The sequence below is a fragment of the Harpia harpyja genome, chromosome 16 (assembly GCF_026419915.1).
Source record: "Harpia harpyja isolate bHarHar1 chromosome 16, bHarHar1 primary haplotype, whole genome shotgun sequence".
NCBI lineage: Eukaryota > Metazoa > Chordata > Aves > Accipitriformes > Accipitridae > Harpia > Harpia harpyja.
The window spans coordinates 5,420,323-5,442,908 of NC_068955.1; the positions used below are offsets into that span (position 1 = coordinate 5,420,323).

The 22,586-nt window shown below is 45.7% G+C and overlaps 1 protein-coding gene across 43 annotated transcripts in view; it reads left to right on the forward strand.

The window, feature by feature from the left end:
- The window catches only part of EPB41 (erythrocyte membrane protein band 4.1), a 97,352-nt gene that overhangs the window by 40,660 nt on the left and 34,106 nt on the right, over positions 1 to 22,586 (forward strand). For 41 of the 43 annotated variants that reach the window (XM_052811091.1, XM_052811088.1, XM_052811090.1 and 38 more), the window contains 10 exons: positions 5,079 to 5,547; positions 7,902 to 8,132; positions 10,526 to 10,630; positions 13,734 to 13,776; positions 15,776 to 15,851; positions 16,372 to 16,590; positions 18,837 to 18,924; positions 19,475 to 19,627; positions 21,106 to 21,203; positions 21,550 to 21,722. In XM_052811091.1, the coding sequence (XP_052667051.1) occupies positions 5,086 to 5,547; positions 7,902 to 8,132; positions 10,526 to 10,630; positions 13,734 to 13,776; positions 15,776 to 15,851; positions 16,372 to 16,590; positions 18,837 to 18,924; positions 19,475 to 19,627; positions 21,106 to 21,203; positions 21,550 to 21,722 (1,648 nt within the window). In that variant the 5' untranslated portion in view covers positions 5,079 to 5,085. Of the gene's footprint in view, positions 1 to 4,304; positions 4,373 to 5,078; positions 5,548 to 7,901; positions 8,133 to 10,525; positions 10,631 to 13,733; positions 13,777 to 15,775; positions 15,852 to 16,371; positions 16,591 to 18,836; positions 18,925 to 19,474; positions 19,628 to 21,105; positions 21,204 to 21,549; positions 21,723 to 22,586 lie in introns of those variants that run through there. The other 2 variants (XM_052811089.1, XM_052811106.1) reach the window with 2 other exon arrangements.

Consider the following 22,586-nt stretch of genomic DNA (forward strand, 5'->3'; position numbering starts at 1 on the left):
AGGGTTAAATTAGATTTTACTATTACTACGCTTATTTGTATGCCCAGATAAGAGAGACTGGAGCACCCTGACAGGTAGGAGATGGTGATAGACGCGTATCTAAATATTAGTGTTTCTTTGAGCTTCTGTAACTTGTCACAAAACAACCCAAATGAGCAGCATTGTTATTTCCAGAGAACTAACGCACCATCACTTAATGACAACCTTCCGGGAGCACAGGCGCAGCGAGTGAGTAATTCGGCATCCTCCAGGCTTGAAGGCTTTCTCGACAGGGAGCCGTTGGGATCTGTTGAGCTACTCTAAAATCTGTATTTTAGAGAAATAATTGTGCATGTGTGCAGGCTGGAAAAGGGGAATGGTTTGACTTGGAGGGTGGTTGTCTTTTGACGTCTGCAAGAGCAGAGCCAGTGGAGCGGTGTGTGGTTGAAACCGAGTTTTGCTATCCTCTGCTCGCCAGATATTAAGTAGTGTTGAATTAAACCATGGATGTTCGGAACAGGATGAGCAACGAGCCCTTGCACTCCTTTTAAGCCTCAAGTCTGTTTTGTTGAAAGGATTTTGATGCAGAGAAGCAGGGTGAGTGTATAGGTGACAACGAGCCCGCAGAGATGATGTGTGCTCCCTATAGCCATGCCCTTGGACAGAAACAGGGGTGAGCGCTGAGGTTGGGGGTCTTGGGATATTTGGGTGGCTGGAGGGTCTGCTGTGCAAGGGACGGCAGGTTCATAAGGTGCGGTTGTAGCGGTTTGCTTTGACGTTTGGTGTTCAGAGTCGCTGATACCTTTTAAGAAGAGATGTGTGGGGCTTGCTCCTCATCACTGAAGCACTGATGTGGTGCTGTGGGACACCAGGAGGTCCAGGTCCTCTTCTGGGGGCTGATGTGGTGCAGGTGAAGGGGGATGCTGTCAGTGGGGAGGTCAACCTGTGGTGCGGGTCTCCTCGGCGGGGAGAAGCCTATTTGTCTTCTCCCCACAGGCTGCTCTGGGTGTGTTTAATTACCTTTTTTTCAGATTGCTTCCTGTTGCTAAAGTCTTCTTGTCTGGAGTAGCATGTTCTTGAACTTAAAAATGCTTAAATATAAACACATATTTGAACTATTTTCTGATTAGATTTTTGCTCTGAAATCTCTATGTGGGATCATATCTAAGTTTTGCTGTGATTTGCTTATTTCCGTAGCGTTAAACGCCTTCTCTACGCTAGACTTGTGAAGAGCCTGCCTTTTACAGGCTGCTGGCATCAAACCCTCATCCTCTACCAAAAAAACCCTAACCCCAAACCCAGCATTTACAAGCATGGTAGCTCAGAGCAGGAGGTGAGCAGCACTGCTTGGGTGCTCCTACAAGAGCAGAGCATCCTCCTCCAGCATCCATGGAGCTCCCGAGGCATCTGCAGGCTCTGCAGGATTGCCTTGTGGAATAGCAATGGAAGAAAATTTAATTTAAATAAAAACCTGCTTGTGGTTTGGCTGTGGGCAGTGCTTTCTCCAAATAATGAGTTGAAGAGCAGCAGAGCAGGAACCTCACTCTTCATGTTGGCTCTGGTGTGGGCTGGGTTGGAAACAAAATGCTACTTAGCAAACATCTTTGTGCAGTAAAGGTGCTTTTTTAAAATAACACAGCCTCTTGGTTATGTTCCTCACAGATCTCTCTGCTTTCGGTCAAGAGCTTAGTTCAATGGTTCAAAACCATTTCTGAACATAAAAGGGAGGGAACCACCCATGAGCCCACACATCAGAGAAGCACACTTGGGTCTTGCAGCAAGATGTTTGCCTGCACCCAGTGAGTTATTGGTGCTGGCTGCCGCTATAAAATGTTTATTGGGAAGGGAAGGGCTTGTACATGCCCATCTCCACATCGCCACCCCTGCCGAGGGGGTCTGGCTGACCTGCAAGGTTGTTCCCGGGGGGTGGAGGAAAGACGTGGAGACGTTTGCTCATTGCCAGCAAGACCCACCTTCCCACACTGGGAAAGGTCCGTGACTGCAGCTTTGAAATCCAAACAAGTAAACATTTCTTGTTCCAGAAATGTTGGTATTTAAAGAGAGAAAACTACGTCCCGAGGAAATGTTTGTTTGTGGACTGTCCCTCTTGTTTACCACGGCTGATAAGAGCTGCTTTTCAGCTGTGCCCTCCCTGCAGTTGGGATTGTAAGAGCTTTGGTTTTGCCTTTTTATTTTTAGGAGAGCAACATGCATCCAATGTGTGTTTTGATAATGATGCTTACAAATGTATTTATTCAAAACAAACACAGTAGGAAGCAACTACAAAGCAGACTGCTTTGGCAGCTGGTGCAAAAGGGAGCTTGCTATTTTCGTGTGTTCGTGGTGGGATAGTCTTGCAACACGTCCATCCCGCTCTATGCGTGTCAGGGCTTCAGGAGCTTCACCCTGGGATTTGGCCATGGCGAGCCTGTCCTGCATCAGGGGCTCGGGGTGATGTATGTTTGGCTGAATGTAGCTTGTTGCCCCTGCACCACCTTGCAGCATCTCCAGGAATTTTTGGAGAGCTGTTGAGAGCATGTGTTGGCTGCATGGTAGCTGGGGTGACTGCAGACAGAGCCGTGTGTTGCTAACAGGGCCAGCAGCATCCCTAGCAAGGGATCGCGGGAGGAAGAGAAACAGCAATAAGTTGCAGGGGCAAGTCACGCACATGCTGCTATCAGCAAACCAATTGCAGCCCTGTGCCCCCCCAGTGAGTGCGCAGCCCCTTCAAAACCTCTCCTGAACTGAACTGCAGATGTTACTCGTTTAGGGGAGAAGGAAATTCAGCACTGTGGATTTTTTTTGCTTTCCCCCCAAAGCGAGCAGCAGGCGTGAAGCTGCCCCCTCCTCGAGGGTGGTTGTGGGAGCCAGCTGGGTCCTGCATGAATCCACTGTAGCCTTTCATTTGACTTGGATTTTACAGCTTTCTCGTGGAGCCTGTTCTGTGATAATCTTGCAAAAACAAACTCCTGCAAGACTTCTGGGGAAATGAGGTGACATAATGCCCAACTCAACAGTGTTTTGGAGAATTACCCTTGGGTGCTCTTGTTGCCTTGTGGGCTATGCCAAGCTGTCCTGTCTTCTCCCATGCGAAATGCTGGAGGAGGAGAACTGATGCAGTGTGGTTTTCTGCACATCTGCGTCTCCATCTAGGTTGGAGCCTTGCCACGTCTGGATTTTGGCAGCATCTTTGCCTTGCAATATCCCTGGTGCATCAGGTGCCCTCAGTTGCCCGTGCAGGCTGTCTGCTTGGATGCCCGTTTCCTCAGTGCAGGTAGAAAGCTGCTGTTTCAGTGGCCTCCACCTCTCCATTGGGTTTGGAGAAACCCAGCACAGCACACTGAGGGGAGATGGTGTGTAGGACATGAGGCTGTAAACCTGGCTTCTGCAGGAGACCAAGCTAAAATGGGCCCTGCAGCTCATCCCAAAGCTGGCTGGTGGAGCTCGTCCAAGCGAAGAGGTTTCAAACAGTTCAGAGAGCCTGTCCCAGATGTGATACCCCTCTGAATCACTCCGATGGGAGCACAGACCTGTGGGTTACCATGCCTGCTTTTGCAAAAGCCCTCCTTGCAACGCCCCCCCCCCCCCCCCAACCAAAACTGAAAACAAAACAAACCTGGTAAACTCAGGAAAATTGCATTGCTGGAGAAACACATTCACTGGAGAAACACATTCACTGAAGGTCTCTAACGCTGCTTTGTTTTAACCACAGCTTTAACAATGATAAGCTTTTGCATTAAACGCAGGGGAAGAGTAGTGTGGAAAGCTAGGAGGGCTTTTCTCTTTCAAGCACTCTGGTTATTTTGGCAATCAGGATGAGTTAAATTAAAATTGTTGAATGCAATAATATGTAGGAGGGTGACATCTTGAAATCTTTCTTAATTTTAAGTATGTATTTTGAGCAAATGTTTGTATGCTGAGGCTTGGGCTGGGGGGATTGAAAGGCATATTGGATTATATGCTATTTGGTCTGTGTAAGCAGTGGCAATTTATTGCTGCAGATGCATGTGATGCAACACGCAAAGATTAGTTCTATCCTCTCTAAAGCGTGATTATTTTGGGTCCTCTTTATACCTTAAATAGATATTCTTCTCATGTGATTTCCATCTTTTTGTGTCAACAGCCCAGGCTAAAGTTGAAATAAACATTGCATCAGCTTAATAGCACAGGCTCTGAAGAAATCTGCTCTCCATTATGGGGATTGTTTGGAAGCCTTTTCATTTTACATTTCTTCAATGTGCAGTGCAAAGATCTCATGAATCCTGAAGCCTGCTCTCTTTCACTGGACCTTTCTTGGGCAGGTCAACGTAGTTGATCAACACTGATGAGTCCTGTCCAGAGCAGAGCATCAGTGTGGTTCATCATGTTTAAATATCCCCCTTTTTCATTCATGGTGAGGATCTGTGGCCTCTTTCAGGGACATTTAGAAGTGAGCAGCTGTTAAAATTTGTTGTGGCCGTGCAATTTTTGACTCTCAAGCAGCGGATTTCTCCCTCCACTCGCCGTGGTGGTGAAGGATGCTGTAATGCTGCAAACCATCGTGGGCTGTCTGGGGTTTTGGCATGGCGTAGTAGCAGGAAGGTTGCCTGGTCATGTGCCTGTCCTCATATGGTTGGACTTGATGATCTTAAAGGTCTTTTCCAACCTAAATGATTCTGTGATTCTCAACTGCTCTGCTCCCACAGCCAGTGCTGCCAGAGGGGAACAGGGATTTGGTGGAAGAGAGGACCTCAGGACAGCCCAGTGGAGCAAGACCCTCTGCCACCTCCTCCCCTTTCCCTAATCTTGTTTGCATTTTTTAATCATTTGCTCTTGTCAGGCTATAGACGTGGTGCCAGAGCGTTTAGCAGTTTGGAGTCAGTGTCATCCAAATGGTTGAAGATGCATGGGTAAATGTCAATAGAGATGTTTCTATCAAAGCAAACCTTAGCAAAATGAATGGTTTTGCTCTTAATGAATTTGTAGGCTGGAGTCAGCAGGACAGGATGGTGTGACTGGCGAACGTGGTGTGTCTGTTCTTGTGGCTTGGTTTGAATAGCTTAATGCAGACTTAAATATTGGAAAACTCTTGTTTGAGACCTTTTGCACCTCTCTTACAGCATCATCATGACAACAGAGAAGAGTCTAGGGGCGGACGCCGACAATTCAGAGCAGCAGCAAGCCAAGGAGGAGGAAGGAGCTGCTGAAATACAAAAGCAAGAGGCTTCCCTAGAGGAAGGGGCTCAGCAGGCGTCGGAGGGACAGCCTGCAGCGGGGCAGAAGCAGAAGGCCTCCAACGGCGATACACCCACACACGAGGAGCAAAGCAAGAAGGAGCGCCGCACCTCTGAGGGCCGGGGTCTCTCCCGCCTGTTCTCATCCTTTCTCAGGAGGCCCAAGTCTCAGGTGTCCGAAGAGGACAAAGACACTGATGCTCCTAAAGAGGCGGGAGGTGACCAGAAAGACCCAGGCTTAGGAGCCAGCCCTGATGAAGACATCCTGGTGAAAGCCCCAATTGCAGCTCCTGAGCCTGAGCTCAAAACTGATCCATCACTAGATCTCCATTCCTTAAGCAGTGCAGAAACACAGGTAAAACACCCTGCTCTGTGTGACACGCTCCCTTCTGTTCTTGAAAATGCATCCTTTTACCCAAAACTATAACAACCTTCATATCCTAGGATAGTAAGCTTGATCAGAAAAACTCATGGGATGCTAAAAAGGCTCTTGTCAGCTCCCTGTGTTGCATCGCATACTTCCAACTCTTGCATTCCTGTATCAGACTGTGCTGCAAAGTACCTGCTCCTGAAATTGTGCTCGCACTTCACAGCCCCATGCTGACTCTTTATTCTGCTAAGGCATGGGGAGTCACATCAGAACTAGGGTTCAGATTCATAATTCGTGACAGAGCAGTTGCTCATCGGGATGTCCTTGGTGTGTGTAGAATAAAGGCAGGCCAGTGGTGCGAGATGGAGATTGCAAGAGGATGTGGATTTGGGAAAGGATTTCTTGAACTTCGAGGAGCGCAAGTGTGGCGTTTCAGGACTTGGTCGTCTGTTCAGTCCAGGCTGGTGGTGAGCCTGCCAAATACAAATACTTTCTGCTTATGCATCATGTAGACAGGGATTTCTGCACAGCACTTGGGCTGAGCCCAGCTCCTCGTAGCGGTCTGATGTCTACACTTTACAGCCAGGGTCACTTTTCATGCAAAATTTAAAGTTTTTAAAGCATGATAGAAACTGAGGCAGACACACCCGCAGGGAGACATTCACAAAGCTGCAGCTGGTTATTGATTTGGGGGTATTGGATGTCCTCTCTTACTCCTTGGGTAATTGCAGCTCTGCTGTTACTAGTGCGGAGTTAGACAAAGGTGGGTGCCCCTTGTCCTGAGATGGGGATTTCTTACAACCCAACCAACCTGTGTGTATTGCTGGAGTCATAGCACATTCGTGGTAAAATCTGGATTACTTACCCCACTGCCTTAAGTTTTGAGTGGGCTCTAGAGAGGTGTTACATATCTGCAAACTCTGACTTTTGGAGCAATACTTTACGAGTTAGAGCATGGCCAACTGTAAGCAGTAATGGTAAATCCACCTCCTTAAAATTACGAAGTTGTAGAAAAGGTAGTAGGTAACACCTTTTTCTTTCTTTTCCCAAATTTCTGAGCCTGTGAAAACCATGGGATGATCTCTGCTCGTGTTTTGTACCTCTGAGGGTTGAGATTAGCAGAATGGGGAGGAGCTGGAAATTTTCATGCAATTTCAGCCCAGAAATTGTGACTTGAAGAGGAAATGCATGATTTCTTTCTCTATTTAACTTTGATTTGCTGCTTCTGAGCGCATGTGCACCCACAGCCTTCCTTCACCATGGGCTGTTTGTTTCAGACGAAGCATTTATGCTTTTTTTTTTTTTTTTCCTAGTTCTTATTTTAGATCAACGTCAGTGGCTTTTTGAACTGTGACACTCGGCAGATATTTCTGCTGTGAAAGCATTTGTGAGGTGCTGCCTGTTTGATAAATGCTGACTGACGGGCATTACGAGCTTTGACTGATTCCCTGCTCCTGATTGTCCCGGCCCTGCTGGAACAGAAGTCAGCAGCTTGTGGACATTATTTAGTTTTTAAATACCTCCGTGCAGTTGTGCCTGGGTGTGATTTCATGAGATGCGATGGGCTGAAAAGACAGGGTTTACTCTTCCTCTGCCGTGGCTGCGTGTTCCTGCTGCATCGAGCCACTTCCAGCACTTGCCAGAGCCTGCCGTGAACTCGTTTAACCTGCTGAAATGGCAGTGGAAAAAAAACAATAACCCAGCTTCCTTCCTCCTCCTGTTCCCGAACTGCATCTCTTTCTGCTATTTTAGTGAATTAAACTGGCTTGCAAAGTGCTTCAGTAGGCAAAGGGAGAGTGGTATGAAGGCTGCCTTCCCTTTTTGGTGGCAGAGAGCTGCTTGATCAGCTCAGATGGCTGTGAAATCTCAGCACTGACCCCCCCTTTTAATGTCACTGCTGCCATACTGGGGGCCAGCGTACTGGAGCAAAGCCCATCGCCCAGGGCAGCAGTGGGAGCATGGGGGCACGTGCCGTGGGTGCACTGGGTGTCTTGCCTAGGAGGGGAAAAATTTACTAGTTCAAAAGGTGTTGTCATTAAGACCATGAAGATATGCATGATGTCATCTGCCCTGATTTCTCTAATCAACCCTTTTTCCTTTTTTATTACATCCTTTATTAAATGAAGACTTGAGAATGACTTGAAGGGCTTTAAAAATTAATATCATTACCTTGCTCACCCAAGCTGCTGCTCCAGGTCCCGGGTTACACATTTAAGTCAGACAACTAATTCTGGGGTGAGATCCCAGCCCTGTAGTGCACCTATGCAATGCTCGTTTCATGTGATGGTTTTTTTGCTTGACATGTCTAAATTGCAACTTGGGTGATGTGGGGGTTTCAGCCTGCGCAGGAGGAGAGGAGGGACGACCAGGAGCCAGACAGCAGAGACCTCGGGGGCAAGGAAGGAGGGGAAGCGAAGGAAGAGTGCGCCAAGCCAGAGCCGAAACAAGACACTCCGGAGACCAAAGCAGAGAAGGATTTGAAAACTGCCCAGAAACCAGTAAAAAGACACAGAAACATGTACTGCAAAGTTGTCTTGCTGGATGACGCCATTTTTGAGTGTTCCGTGGATGTAAGTACTTTTGGGGTTTGTTTCTGCTTCGCCTGTTTTCCCTCTCCCTTCTCCTCCCCTTGAAAAATCACCGCAAACACGATTTAACAGAGGCCTAATTTTCTGCCAGTGAATTACATGATAGGCTTTACTGCAGAACAATCTTGCTGTAAGCTGTAGCAACTTATTTAGTGTGTTGGTGCCTAGGAATGTTTTGGTTTTTTTTTTCTAATTGTTCTACAATTTCCAGGGTTCCTTGCTTTGTAAAGGTGGAGGGAAGTTTAAAAAAAAAAAGTTATCTTACTTGCTGTTCATCTTCTCTCTCATTTGTATCCCAGACTAGAGTTTAGGTTTTTGTGTTAGTTTGGGATTGTCTAAATATCTTTTGCCCCATTCCTTTGAATAAAATGGGTTGTCAAATTGATTTGTGCTTTTCTGTTCAACCAAGGTACCTTTGCCTATCAGGCTGCTGGCTAACATAAATCCTGGAGCTTGGATGTAAAGAAAAACATGTTGTGTTTAGCCTGCAGTTGAATATATTTGCAGTAAACAATTTAAAATTATTATGTTGACTTACAGCACTGCAAACCCCTTCATCTGAGAGCTTTTATTCTGCTTTATTTTGTGCATTCTCTCACAGGGCTGTCTTGCTGTCAGGGCAATAAAAAGCTAGCAGAAATCCCCATTTCAGTATTGAAGTACTTGTCCGGAATATTAATAATCCGGTACTTACCATTCGAGCATACTTCCATCAGCTTGTTTTTCCCCAGTCCCGCTGGCTAAATGGGCCATGAGAGGGTATGTGGGCACAGGGCTCCTTGTGAAAGCAGTTACCTTGGGTGATCCTGGGCAAGTAGGTCAGCACCGGCCGTTTGTGTAACAGCGTTGCTGCTGTTATTGCCTGGGCTCAGCTCGGAGCATCACTGCTCTGATCGCCTTCCCCTTTGCTAGGGCTTTTGTGTGCAGCCCTGGAAAGGAAACTGTTCCCCAAAATGCTGGCAGCTTGCTGTGGCTTTGTGTGCGAGTTTGCTGCAGCAACACCTTCAGATACCAACAGGCTGCACAGACACTGTTGGTGGGAGAGCTGGTGGTGGTGTGGTTGGTCCTGACTTGAGCAGGACATTAGAAGTCTCTTTCTGTAGGTCCAGAGGATTGCGGTGAGCACTGCAGAGAGGATTAGGAGGGGTTGCTGTGTCGGTGAGACCCTCTTGACTTGACAAGTACCCTTGGCTTTAACGCCAGTATAATTCTACTCTGGCAATTAAGACTTAATTGAGAAGGAATTGCAAAGGTGTAGGCAAAGACCAGCACAAATGCCTTTATTCAAGAAGAAGAAGTGCTTTCAGACATCCTTTCCAATTGACAGCCATGGAAGATTTTTAATTCCTATGTCTTTAAGTGCCAGTTCCTTAAGAAATATCCAGGCTAACACATACACTATGTTACCTATAGAGTCACAATGTATGCACTGAGGATCTCACAGCTGAAGGACTGGAATAAAACAAGGCTATGTTTTTGGATCAGTTGCCGTGCAAATATGACTAAAAGGAGAGATGTGGGCACAAGTGATGCATTAGTAAAGCTTATTTTGCGTCGCTGGAACCGTACTTTCTTTTTAGCAGAGCCTTCAATAGAATTAGCTGCTCCTGGTTACCATAGTTTTGTGCCTCAGGGATGTTTTCCTTCATGCTTTTGGACTAAAAGGGTATCTGTTCCTAGGGCCAGTTCACTTCTGCAGGATTTGGGGGGCAGGGGGAAAAGAGGAGATAGGAATTCTCAAGTGTATTTCTTGAGGCAAGAAGTTGTGTGCGAAGCAGCTTTTGGTGCATAAGGCAAAACTGGAGAAGCTAGGCTTCATCAGCAGATCGGGTTGATGAGAAGGCCATGGAAATGATGGTCTTTGGTTCTGAGCCGCTGTTTCTTTTGTGACCCTGCTAAGCCAGGTTGCCCCCAAGATGGGGGACTATAGCAGTGGGTTGTAGCAGCAGTTTCATACCCTGCATTGATCATCTTTCGATAAACGCTCGATTGTATGACAGCCTGGAGCTGGGAGATATCAGTGCAGTAGATGTAGTTTGGGAGGTAAAAACCATACAAATCCTTGGTGTTTATGGAGTCGTCTTTAGAAGCTCAGCTTTGCGGAGCTGGTGGTAGCAGAGAGAGACTCTGCAGTTCCCATTGCCTCTCTGGTTTGAATTTTTATGCCTGATGCTCTTTCCTATAAGGGGTGCTTGCTCAGAAATGGCCAGGAGATCTGATTTTGAGCTACTCGGGACTTTTTTCCCTCTTGGCAGTGTACAGTGTGGTTTGATTACGTTCCCTTTCTCCCCTCTCCCATGAATGAGAGCAGGCAAAAACCAGCCTGTCCTACAGAATTTCTTTTGTATGAATTGGTGTGAATTTTCTTTTTGCAGAAACACGCCAAGGGGCAGGATCTACTTAAAAAAGTCTGCGACCACCTCAATCTCCTGGAAGAAGACTACTTTGGTTTGGCCATATGGGACACACCGACCTCCAGGGTAAGCAGCTGTGGTTGTGTGGTGTTCTGCACCCGGGTGGGTTCAGCTCTTCTGAAGGAGGTTCATCTCCCCTGGGGAGGAGGTGGTGCATGAGCTCTTCTTAAAACTCCTTTTGGTGTCCTCCTCAAAAAAGGACTAAAAGGGTCATCACAGAGGCAGAAATTGTGAATAAATGACTACAGGAGTGTGGATTTTAGTAAAAAAGCTACATGAACTTGTATCTTCACCTGGACAAAATTCATTATATTAGTTTACTGCAAAATGATGCCATTAATTTTTAAAGCTGTAGCTCAAGAAGTTAGAGGAAGATAAGGCTTTTCTCACTGTACAAAAGCAGCAGGGTTTTTAATTGTGATTTTAAGAATAGGTTAGCTGCTCCTAGGCTATAGAAGACGAGCCTGAATGTCGACGTACTGCAGAGGGACTTCACAGTCCTGGAGCCTGTGTTCAGCAAAGGTGCAAGGCTAAGCAGTCAGCAGGAGTAAAAGCTGGCTGCCCTGGCACTGGTGTCAATTTTTTGTAAGGTTTGGTCAGAGCCATCCAGAGCAGTTTTGAGTTGAGGCTTTGCCCTGCAAAAGAATGCATGTGACTCTTCATAACAAAACTCTTACTCATATGGTTTCAGTTTAAGGTCTTTGTTTGGTTAGACTCAAGCAGTGTCTTTATCTTTTAAACCCTTGGTTATGCTTTAACTCAAGCAATTACTCAAACTCTGTTTCATGAAGCTAGCCAAAAGTGTGCTAAATTGAAATTAAGGACCCACTTTTATGTCCTTTAGCCCAGTTACGTTGGTCCACTTTCTGACTGTTCCCGTGCTTCACCTACAGCAATCACTTATGGGCCATGGTACTATGGCTGACAGACATCTGTTATTAAATACTTAATAATTGCAAGTGTGAATTTTTAATACACAGGCGAAGTAACACCCCATCACTACTTGAGTCAGGCAGAGCTCTGTCTTGGATTTGTTTTACTCTCTCTGGTGTCTTACTATTTTCTTGTATGTGAAATTTGCTTCCATGTATATAGCCTGGATTTTTTTACTCTAGTAGTTTGTTGTGCTTGCAGAGGGAGGGATAGGTGTACTTTTAGATCCAATTAAGAGCAAAAAGAGTTTAGCTGGAGCGCTCAACTTCTCACACTTGTGCTGTGGGTAGGTCACTGCTGCATCTCCGGGACCTCTGGGACTTGCTCTTCTCACGTCCAGGTGTGCTAGCATTGATTCTTCCAAATGCAAAAGCATACACCTCCTTCCCCCCACGCTGATGAGGGCTAAGGAGCTGTGCAGCTTTTTAACCGTAGGGACTGAAAACAGATACTTTTGTCAGATTTGTGTCCCAGAGCCGGGAGCTGAGGATGGTAAAGCCACTGTGCATGGGTTTAGCGCCAGTGGAGAGTAAGCTGCTCGGTGGAAGTCTGGTTTGCTCTGATGGGGGAAAACACCATTTTTGTTTTTTTGGGGGGAGCCTTTCTGGTTATGTTTCATCGAACTTCAAAATCTGAAGCTCCATCTCTCTCCTGCTGTAACTTCAAACAAGCCCCAACACTTGATTTGCTGATTCACAAGTAGAAATGATCTTAATAGGAAACCAGTGGAAGAGCTTTTGCACCTCACCTGCAGCTGTGTGGAGCAGGTGGAGATGCACGTGTATATTCCTGGACAGGGAAGGGTTGTATGCGGGATCGTCCACCTTGATATTTAGGGAATAAATGTTTCTGGGGATGGGCATTTTCCTACACAGGAATAGCAGAGGGTGACAGTGGGAATAGGAGATTGTGACAGTGGATAGAGCAGCTGGTCGGCACCGAAGGAGCTTGATGCTTATGCTGCTCTGAAAGGGAGGATTGTTTCCCACCAATTCATGACACAGTGTGGATAAAAGTGCTGTTAATTGCTGTACCCATCATTGTCCGCTGGATCAGGCAGCATGAGTGCCGAGGATGCATGACTGCACCCCGGGCTCGGCTGCCCGAAACCCAGCTGTTATCACTGCAGTAATGACCAGTTGTGGCACCAGCGTGGATGTAGAGATGCTCTGCTTAAAACAGTGGCCCTAAAAAGAGAGCAAGTGGCATGTCTACCTTTCAAATGGATTTTGTATCCCCAGTTTTATAGGTTAGAGGAGCAAGCGTATAAAAAGATAAGATTAAATGTAAGTATCACTGTGTCCCTGCCATGAAGTTACGTGTCCTGGTCAAGACAGATTAACTTGGGGGATTCAATGAGTTAATTCCTTCACCTCGGGAGACCTGGACATCCAAATCCTGCTCAGGGCTTGTGAAAATGAAGAATGTGGTTTAATGTAGCCTCTCCAGGAGGGCTGTTAGCACTGTGCCATCCCCTTCAGCGGGGCAGACCCTGACTGCTGCAAAGGGAAAGGCTCAGGCTGGATGTGCCGGGAGTTGCTCAGACTGTGCTGGCAAAAGCAGGAGTTGTTTTTTGAGGCTTATATTGCACCACTGTCCCACAAAACCCCAAATTACAGAGGGGAGGAAAAAAAGGATATATTTCTAAATTTGTAGCTGAGATAATTACTAGAAACTTGAGTCATACTTAAAAGAGATGAAGTTTATGTCACACTCCTGTAAAAGATTCCAGCCTTCCCCAGCGATTGGATGTTTTCACTCGTATTTCAGTGATTAGGTCGTTAAAAACCATAGCTAATAATAGAAAGTCTTGGCGATCTTTGTTCTGAATAGGGTAAGTATGGGACAGGGTGCCTAAAATGAATGCAAACATCCTATTTGCCTGTTTTTAAAGGTTCTGGAGAAAAAAAAAAGTGTGGCACAAGTGCCCCTCGTAGCTGGATGTAGCTGCAGCCGTACCTGCTGCTATGTCCTTGCAGCTCTCATATGCTGCTTTTTTTTCTTTTCTCCTGTTCCTTGTGCCTCCCCTACAAGTACCTGGTAGGTGAAGGGTTGGAAATGCACCCACCGAGACCACAGACTGGAGTAAAAGTTGTGAAAAATGCACTGTCTCTCCAGTTTCCATGGCTGCATTCATGTCAAATGTTGTCTTTTTGCCGTATTTTTAGCAATTTGCAGTTTCCTGTTGTGTTTCTGGGATGTCTGTTAAACTGTGAATGTTTTTATCCTCTTACAGACGTGGCTGGATCCTGCCAAAGAAATAAAAAAACAGGTTCACGGTAAGTAGATTGAATTTATGATGTGGGTGTGTGTGGTTTCTCCCCGCTTTCCTAAATAAGCGTGGCTTTGGCGGGCCATCCAGGGGGCCCAAGGATGGGTGAGAGTTCAAGTGAGGGTGTCTGGCAGGGATCAGCACAAGTTCAAGCAGTTTGTGCATCCTTTCTCCTCTTCTTAAGTACTTAGTGATGCTCTAGATTTAGGAAAAAAATGTAATTTCCTTGGGAAAACATAGCTTGGGGTGCGTTTGCCCTATGCAAACCCACGCTGTCCTTGCTACCATGCGATGCTGAAATGGGAGATCTGCTCTCTGTTGGAGGATGGGAGAATAGGTGTCAGTGGGAACCATTTAAATCTCAACGGAGACTGGGAGAGCCTGAGCAAAATTGTATGCTGTAGCAAGGTTTTATGGACTCTGAGGCTGTTTTGGGGTCCAAATAGGAGTATGGGAATGGTAAATGGCTTGAATAGCATCAGGGCAAATACCAGATGCTCTCCAAAGTTGTATTTTAAGGTCTGCTAGCACTGAATTAGTTCCCTCAAGATGATAGCAGTGTCAAAGTTAAATAAATTTGAGAGGCTTTTGTTTTCTCTCAGGAGCAAGTCTGACTGCTTTGAAAGTAAAATACTGGTCTGTGAAAGTAAAATACCGTTTTACATATGCTTTTGGTGGGGGGCGCAGAACAAAGTGTGTCATTAAGTACAGATTAGGGGGGAAATGCCTCAGGGCTATGGAGTAGGAAAAGCTCCTGCTCTTACCAACTTCTTTTTGAATCGATAGCAGGATGTGTGTAAAGGGCATGAGCTGCTCCGGTCATGCCATGCAGGTAAAATTCAGCTCGTAAGTGTAATGAGCAACCTGCTATGGAATCTGATCCCCTGAGGTGGGTTAAATGGCAAATTATTTGAGTTTACTTGAATATATGTTGAATGTACATATGAGTATGTGTACACCAATGTATGTTGGTTTAGGTAACCTCTGCTACCTAAAATGTCTTCTTGGAATAACTTGTTTTGAACTGCGTGTAATGAAAACAACATGCCTTGTGTTTAATCCCTGTTATGGCATTGCATAAGAAATAAATCCATGAATGCTACATCCCCCCTTGTCCCTGTTTGAGATTGCGATAAATCTCTGAGGCAGTTAAGTGCAGGGGTGTCTTCTCCTTCTGAAATAAGTATTATTTTGAACTAGTGTTAAAGGGCACAGCAGGGGGGAGTTGTAACTATGCGAATTACTTTGAGTGCTTAGTGGGTCGGTCAGGTCTATTTTCTGCAGGTAAACATGAGAGAGCAACCCCTTCAGCTGTGTCACCTAGACTGTCCATACCATATATAATGCCAATTCTAGGTGCAGTTGTGTGGATTCTCACTCCAGTTAATGCCTGTAACAGTGCTGTACAAGGTTTGCAACAAGCTGTATTAAAGCATTTAGGTTTGGACTTGTAAAGCTCTCTCTGTCTTGGTGCTTGCTGGTTTCATCCACAGATTGATGCTTGTATTGTGCTGAGTTTAAACTGTGGTCTGACCACCCCACCACAGTGCATTAGGCTGCTGAGTGAATTAGCACATCTGCTCTTTATGAGAAATTTGAAAATTGGGTCAAGTGATAAAACAATACTAATTCACTAACTTATAGCACATGCCTGACCTCTCTTCATGAATCCTTCTTTTCAATCAATGAAAAAATATGTGAGTAATTTAGCCTCTTAGCAATGAATTTATTTTTTTCCACAAGTTGTGGTTTATTCATGTGTATTTGCCTGCTCTGCTTTGTTTTCTCCTGCTTGTATCTTAGCTTCTGTAAATGAAATTGTATCTTATACCGTCTGCTAAGCAGCAGCTAGCTGTGTGAGCGAGCAGTATTAAAATCAGTATTATGATCTGCTGGCTGTATTTTGAAGATCAGATTGGATATTCCCAGCCTTTTTTGTAATGACTGACTATCACCAAGCTGTTCTGGTGTGCTTATTTTTCTCAACCTCTTCTTTGTAATTGCAGGAGGCCCCTGGGATTTTACCTTCAATGTCAAGTTTTATCCACCGGATCCTGCGCAGCTGACAGAGGACATAACCAGGTGAATTATCTGGGACTCTTGCTGCCAGCCAGGGGGCTCACTCAGCAAAGCAGTGAATATTGAATAGAAATTTTTAATATTTGAGTGTTTTTCCATCCTTTGGCAAGGAGATCAGATATCTTAACAGTTTGGAGGGTTTTTTGTTTGTTTGTTTTTAGTGGATGTGTGGGATGCTCCCACTCTCCACTGAAGTCCACATGTGTAAAGCATCATCATTTATAATCCTGCATGCATGTGTTTGTATAGAAAAGTAAATTTTTATTTAAAAACAAGATTTTCTGATCATCAGTGTCCTCTACTCCCTTTACAAGAGTGGAGGTGACCTTAAGTCCTCCTGTTCTCTATGCTGTTTATCGTGGGAATATTACCCCATACGTAAAAATACAGGTAGAAATTAGAAACAAGCATCATGTTGCATTCATCAGTGGCATAAAAAAAGAGATTCTGTTTGATCCTCAAGTTTCTTAAGTTTCTCTGTGCTCTCTGTAAATAGTATTTTGCTTCCCCGCCGCCCCCCCAGGTATTACTTGTGTCTTCAGCTTAGACAAGACATCATTACGGGGCGGCTGCCCTGTTCCTTTGCGACTTTGGCTCTGCTGGGTTCGTACACAGTCCAGTCCGAGTTGGGAGACTACGATCCTGACCTACACGGCCCGGATTACATCAGTGAATTTAAATTGGCCCCAAACCAGACAAAAGAGCTCGAAGAGAAGGTTGTGGAGCTTCATAAAACATACAGGTAAGGTGTGGCAGCTGGAGGACTTGTTTGTGCACAGCAGCCTGAAATAATGGAAATAGTGGGGCTTTCTGGTATTTTCCCCACCTCTGTTGTATGCTTTTGGTTTCCTGCTGCACCAATTTTTTTATACTGGCAATAGAAGCTTTAGCAGTAAGGTGTGAATTTTCAGCTATTGAGAATATCAGCTTTTTTAAAAAGATCTGATACTTTATAACAAAATCTTTCTAGAAGCTAGAATTCTTTTTTCCTACATGAAGAAGAAACTATGTTTTTAGAAAGCAGATGCAAAGTCTTGCAATTGTTTATTAACAGGTACTCTTTTTCAACAGTATAGCTGTGAAAGTGGGTTTTATTTCATGTGAAAATAGAAGGTTTGTTTGTTTTAACGTTGCCCTTTGTCTTTTTTTTTTTATTTGCTTTGGGATTTATGTAATTTTTGGATTGCAATCTGGTTGGAGCAGATCTCGTGTCTTTGTGTATACGCTGTACCCTACAGTGTGTTTGGGGTTTTCTGCTGCCACATTTAATGAGTAACACTTTTCTAACATGGAAGTATTCCAGATGATGCAGGTGATATAAACCTGCAGTTAGGCTGTCCTCCTTGTGTTTCCCAGCACAGCCATGACCTGGGCAGATGTCTCTTGGTCAGGTAGGGTTGAAGGACTCCTGGGAGTCTCCCTGGTACCAGATTAAAGGGTGACAGTAACCGAACCTCTTCCTCATCTTATTTTGAGCTTATTTTCATGGATGCTCTCGAGTGCTTGGATTGCAGGAGCTGTGCGGAGCTGTGTGCTCGCCAGCGCAGAGGGCTGGCATGGAGACCGGCCAGCTGGCAACTTCTGCACCCTCCCAGAGATAGATTTAGGTTTTAGGGGGGAAAAAAAGCCCATAAAACCACTTGGTGATACCGAGGCCTTCAACCGGCAGCCCCTTGACCTGTGAAAAGCTGCTGGCTGATGCACTAATAATGAGAACAGAGCAAAGATGAGACCTTCTTGCAGGCAGATGGGAACTAATAACCTGAGTGCAGTAGGGAAGGGTGGACGTGTGCCCCCGGCTGTGACCGAAGCTACAATTAACACCTCGCTCAACCCTGCAAATCAATACTTTAAATTGATTCCCCTCCATTTGCACTGAGAGGAGAGGAAATGAGGGAAAATAAGTACCGGGCCGCTGACAAGCTTCATGACTTGAAGTCAAAGGCCGTTAGCTGTGCTAGAAGTGGCAGATCACGTTGCTGAATTATTCATGGCTTCATTAAAAGGATACTTCAAAGTATAGGATGTAGTTATATTTAATCTGCTCGTGTATGCAGGAGGAAGCAACATGTACCCATTTAATTTCTGGTCCGTATTCTGTGAACATTAAACCGTCAGAGGGTTTTCAGTGGGAAAACTCTGCTAAGCCATGCTCCATCTCTTGCTACTTTATTTGCAAAGCACATGGCACGCACCGGAGATGACAACTGCTCCTGGATCCTTCCTAGAGGATTGTCCTTACAGTTGTCTTTGTCTGCCCTGTCTCCCACCACTAAAACCTCTATTTACATCGCAAGCAAGATGTATGCAAGTGCTCAGTAAGGAAGACATCAAAGCAGGGAACAAAATGAAATGTATACAGCTGAATACTCTCCCAACAGAGCTGTTAGATATACCTTGTACACCAGAAACTTATTAACAAGGGCACTTCAATAACGTTGATAATAGCCTCCATTATCAGGATGTTTCTGTTAAGCGAAGTTGTGTTGGGTTGCCCCTCCTGCAGACAGGGTACCATCTGTTCCCAGAAAATGTCTCATTCATCTGGTCTGCCCCAGTAGGAATCACTGCTGAGTGGTCTCAGCTGTCCTTGCATTTGGTTTGGAGAACAATAGCTGGGTTTGGGGGGGTCTGGAGGCAGGAGGTCTGGGAGGACAGTACTTGCCACCCTCTGCCTTCAGCTGAATTGGTGTTTCTTCCACTGAATCAAGTTTTGGACCCTGTACTGCACTTCCTCACCTGATAACTTGCTTTCTTGTCTGGGGTCTGTACAGCTCCACAGAAATAGGGTGCATCTGTTTTGTGAGGATGTCTCAAAGCACAAATCTGTGGATTCAGAGCAATTTAATAATTCATCATCTGGGCACAAATCTGTTTGTATTGAAATCAAAAGAAAATCTAACGAGTAGAAGGTTATGTGAAGTGTGATCTGTCCCCTCCTAAAAGCAACAGTTAGGGGAATACTAAGTCCTTTCTCTCTTTCCCCAGATCCATGACTCCAGCCCAAGCAGACCTGGAATTCCTTGAGAATGCAAAAAAGCTGTCTATGTATGGAGTCGACCTTCACCAAGCCAAGGTGAGAATCAGTGTGTGTGCACCTGCCTGTGGATTTTGTAATTTGATTATCCTTCCCTTGCAGGAGCAAGTTTACCTGTTTCAGGAGGCTTCTTTGGAAATATATAGGAAGTGTGAAAACACAGACACACAACAGAAATGTCTCAAATATTCTTGCAAGAGAAGCAATTCTTCATGATTGCTTATTATTTATATATTACAGGAAGCTTTACAAAGCTACTGATGTAGACAGGTCCTTGCTCTGAGGAACTTAGAATATAAGGCTCTGACACTGCCAGGTGAGCCACTCTGCTCAGGGAAATGCAGGATAGACTCTAGATGAGCCCTTTGAGCAAACAGCGTCTCAGGAGAGATCAGCAGAAGGGAGGAGGTTGTAAGGAGAAACGTGAAGGAAAAGCAAGCCTGGCCCTGGCTGCATAGGGAGCTGGAAGCTGAAGTCTGGGTGGTGGGGATTTGAATTCAGGGGAAGACCAAAGGGTTAATTTGGAAGGCAGACATTGACCTGAAACTTGTAACCCTGACACTGCTTAAATCCTCATCTGCTTTCCCAGGACTTGGAAGGAGTAGATATCACTCTGGGAGTCTGTTCCAGTGGCCTTCTTGTTTACAAAGATAAACTGAGAATCAACCGCTTCCCTTGGCCCAAAGTCCTGAAGATTTCCTACAAACGCAGCAGCTTCTTTATTAAGATTCGGCCAGGGGAGGTATGTTCTGACTTTTTTGTGCTCATGTCTTCTTTAATTGTCTTCTGATTATCACCAACGTGTATGCTTTACTAAAACAAAGTAGGAGGAGGGAGCAAGCTTTTCTCTGAATGAGCATTTTGTACTCTATAGGGTTTCTGATCTTGGCTTGGTATTAAGTTCAGGTAGAGCCCGCTGACCTTGCTGAAGCTATAAACCAGCCAGTGACAATTTAAACAACGTGTCATCCAGCACCACCTCCTGGCACCGCGTGGTATTCCCAGCATCCAGAGGAAACCAGTGGGAAGTTCACAGTTGAAATTGGGAGAGGACTAAGTCCTTTTTTGGAAATGGAGCAAGACAGAGGCTCTTTGTCTCACTTTCATTTAAAAAAAAAAATTTAAAAAATACAGACACATACCTTTTCACTTAGACTGCAGCAGGCAGGGGGGGGCTGCCCTGACGCTGCCTCCTGTGAACAGGGAGATTCCTGGAGCAGCCTGGTCGCTGGAAACTCGGTGGGGAGAGAGGCTACAATAGAGGTCTGCTTCTTTCCTCCTCTTCTTCCTCCTCCTGCTTCGACTGCCATAACCCGGCCTTGCAGGGAGGTCAGTTTTTGACCCCATCCCGCAGCTGGGCAGTATGACAGGGTGTCATGGTTTAACCCCAGCCAGCAACTGAGCACCACGCAGCCACTCACTCACTCCCCCCCACCCAGTAGGATGGGGGAGAGAACTGGGAAAAAAGTAAAACTTGTGGGTTGAGATAAAGACAGTTTAATAGGACAGAAAGGAAGAAAATAATAATAATAACAATAATAAAATGACAATAATAATAATAAAAGGATTAGAATGTACAGATCAAGTGACACACAATGCAATTGCTCACCACTTGCCAACCAATGCCCAGTCAGTTCCCAAGCAGCAATAGCCTGTCCCAGCCAACTCCCCCCAGTTTATATACTGGGCATGATGTGACACGGTATGGAATACCCCTTTGGCTAGTTCAGGTCAGCTGTCCTGGCTGTGTCCCCTCCCAAATTCCTGAGCCCCTCCAGCCTTCTCGCTGGCTGGGCATGAGAAGCTGAAAAATCCTTGCCTTAGTATAAACACTACTTAGCAACAACTGAAAACATCAGCGTGTTATCAACATTTTTCTCATCCTAAATCCAAAACATAACACTGTACCAGCTACTAGGAAGAAAATTAACTCTATCCCAGCCAAAACCAGGGCACAGGGGGGTAAATGAGTCTGAATGGCTGCAAAACCCATGGCACGCTCCTCTGCAAATCCCAGTGCGTCCTGAGAGATGCCTGGGCTTGTGGCCAAGCCCTTTCTTTTCTCAGACCTGAGCTCCTCTTGCACATTGTGGAGTGAGTTCAGCTGCTCTTGGGCTAGACCAGCAGCTTGTGCCACAGCAGAACAGGTCGATGGGCTGGGGACTGGACTCCTGCCACATTTTTTTCTTACTGTACCTAAATAACTTCTATTTTCTGCAGCAAGAACAGTATGAGAGTACAATTGGGTTCAAGCTACCAAGTTACCGGGCAGCGAAGAAGCTGTGGAAAGTATGTGTTGAACATCACACGTTTTTCAGGTGGGTTTTCTAAATGGTAGGCTTGCCTTGAATAACTAGTGCTTTAGATTAGCTGCTGAAAATGAGCACTCCTTCACTGTTCCTTAGGGTTTCACAAAAATTGGAGTGGAATGGTTGCAGAGACATTAAGTGTTTATTGCAATAAATTTCTAGGCAGCTTCCACTTCATAAGATACATAAGACAGAGGTCTTCTAGCTTATGTAGATGTGGGGCTTAATATTAGCGCGTGTTGTTTTGTTAATCAAGTGTATGCAGAGACTTCTTTAATTTGTATTTTAATTTCTCTTTACCTGCCTCTTCCTGGATCTGGAGGTATGATTTTTAAATTGTGCGTGTGGTTTTCAGGCTGACTTCCACCGAGGCCATCCCGAAGAGCAGGTTCCTGGCGCTGGGCTCCAAGTTCCGCTACAGCGGCCGGACGCAGGCGCAGACGAGGCAGGCGAGTGCCTTGATTGACCGACCTGCTCCCCAGTTCGAGCGGACGGCAAGTAAGCGAGCCTCCAGGAGCCTCGATGGAGGTGAGTGTGGTGCCTCTTCCCTCTCTGTGGCTGGATTCAGTAGGATGCTGAAATACTCCTTAAATACCACCTAAATTCCCTGCTTTTTTTAAAAAAAAAAAAAGCATAACTTCTCACTTTAATACAAGACGTGGATATAAAATGCAAACCGATAGTACTAGCAAGAACTGACTGACAAAAAGGATGTAGGTGGGTGCTGAAGGCTTATGGCAAAGTTCTGGTTGTAAAGATATTTCCTCATTCAATCTCAACGCATTTTCCTTTTAGCAAATCAGGAACTAAGCTATTCTAGGATTTGTTTTGTTTAACGTAGATCCTTAAATTACGTAGTTTTCCTTGAGGGGGGGGATTTTTTTGACACAACTGTTGGAAACTTTTTCAGCATCTGTTAAAGCGATGCTAATGTTGAAGTTTGTGGCATATCAATCAGGTGGGCTCATCCCTGACATTTTTAAGAGCCAGATAGCAGCAGGCTAGAGGAGGTGAGGCATGGAAGAGGGAGTGCCTAAGTTTGCTGCCTTTGATCTGCATCACAGGGTGCTTGTAAAATTAGGGTTCGGGGAAAGGGGAGCATCCCTTTGCACCAAGGGCACCTGACGGAGCAGGAACAGCGTTGCTTTGAGCCCTGAGGTTGTGCTGCAACTCAGGAGGGAGCAGGGCTGTCCCAGTGCCCCGTGGCCAGCAGCAGCCAGGCTGCCCCTGCTCTTGGCGTGGATGTCCAGGGCTCAGCGACACCCTGAGCCCGGGCTTCATGCCTCGGAGCTGGCAGGGAAAGGGCTGCTTGGTTTGAGCTCCGTGCCGCTGCAAAGCAAAATGCCAGCTTGCTTGCAGTCCGGGCGTGCGAGGTTACCCAGGCACGATGCA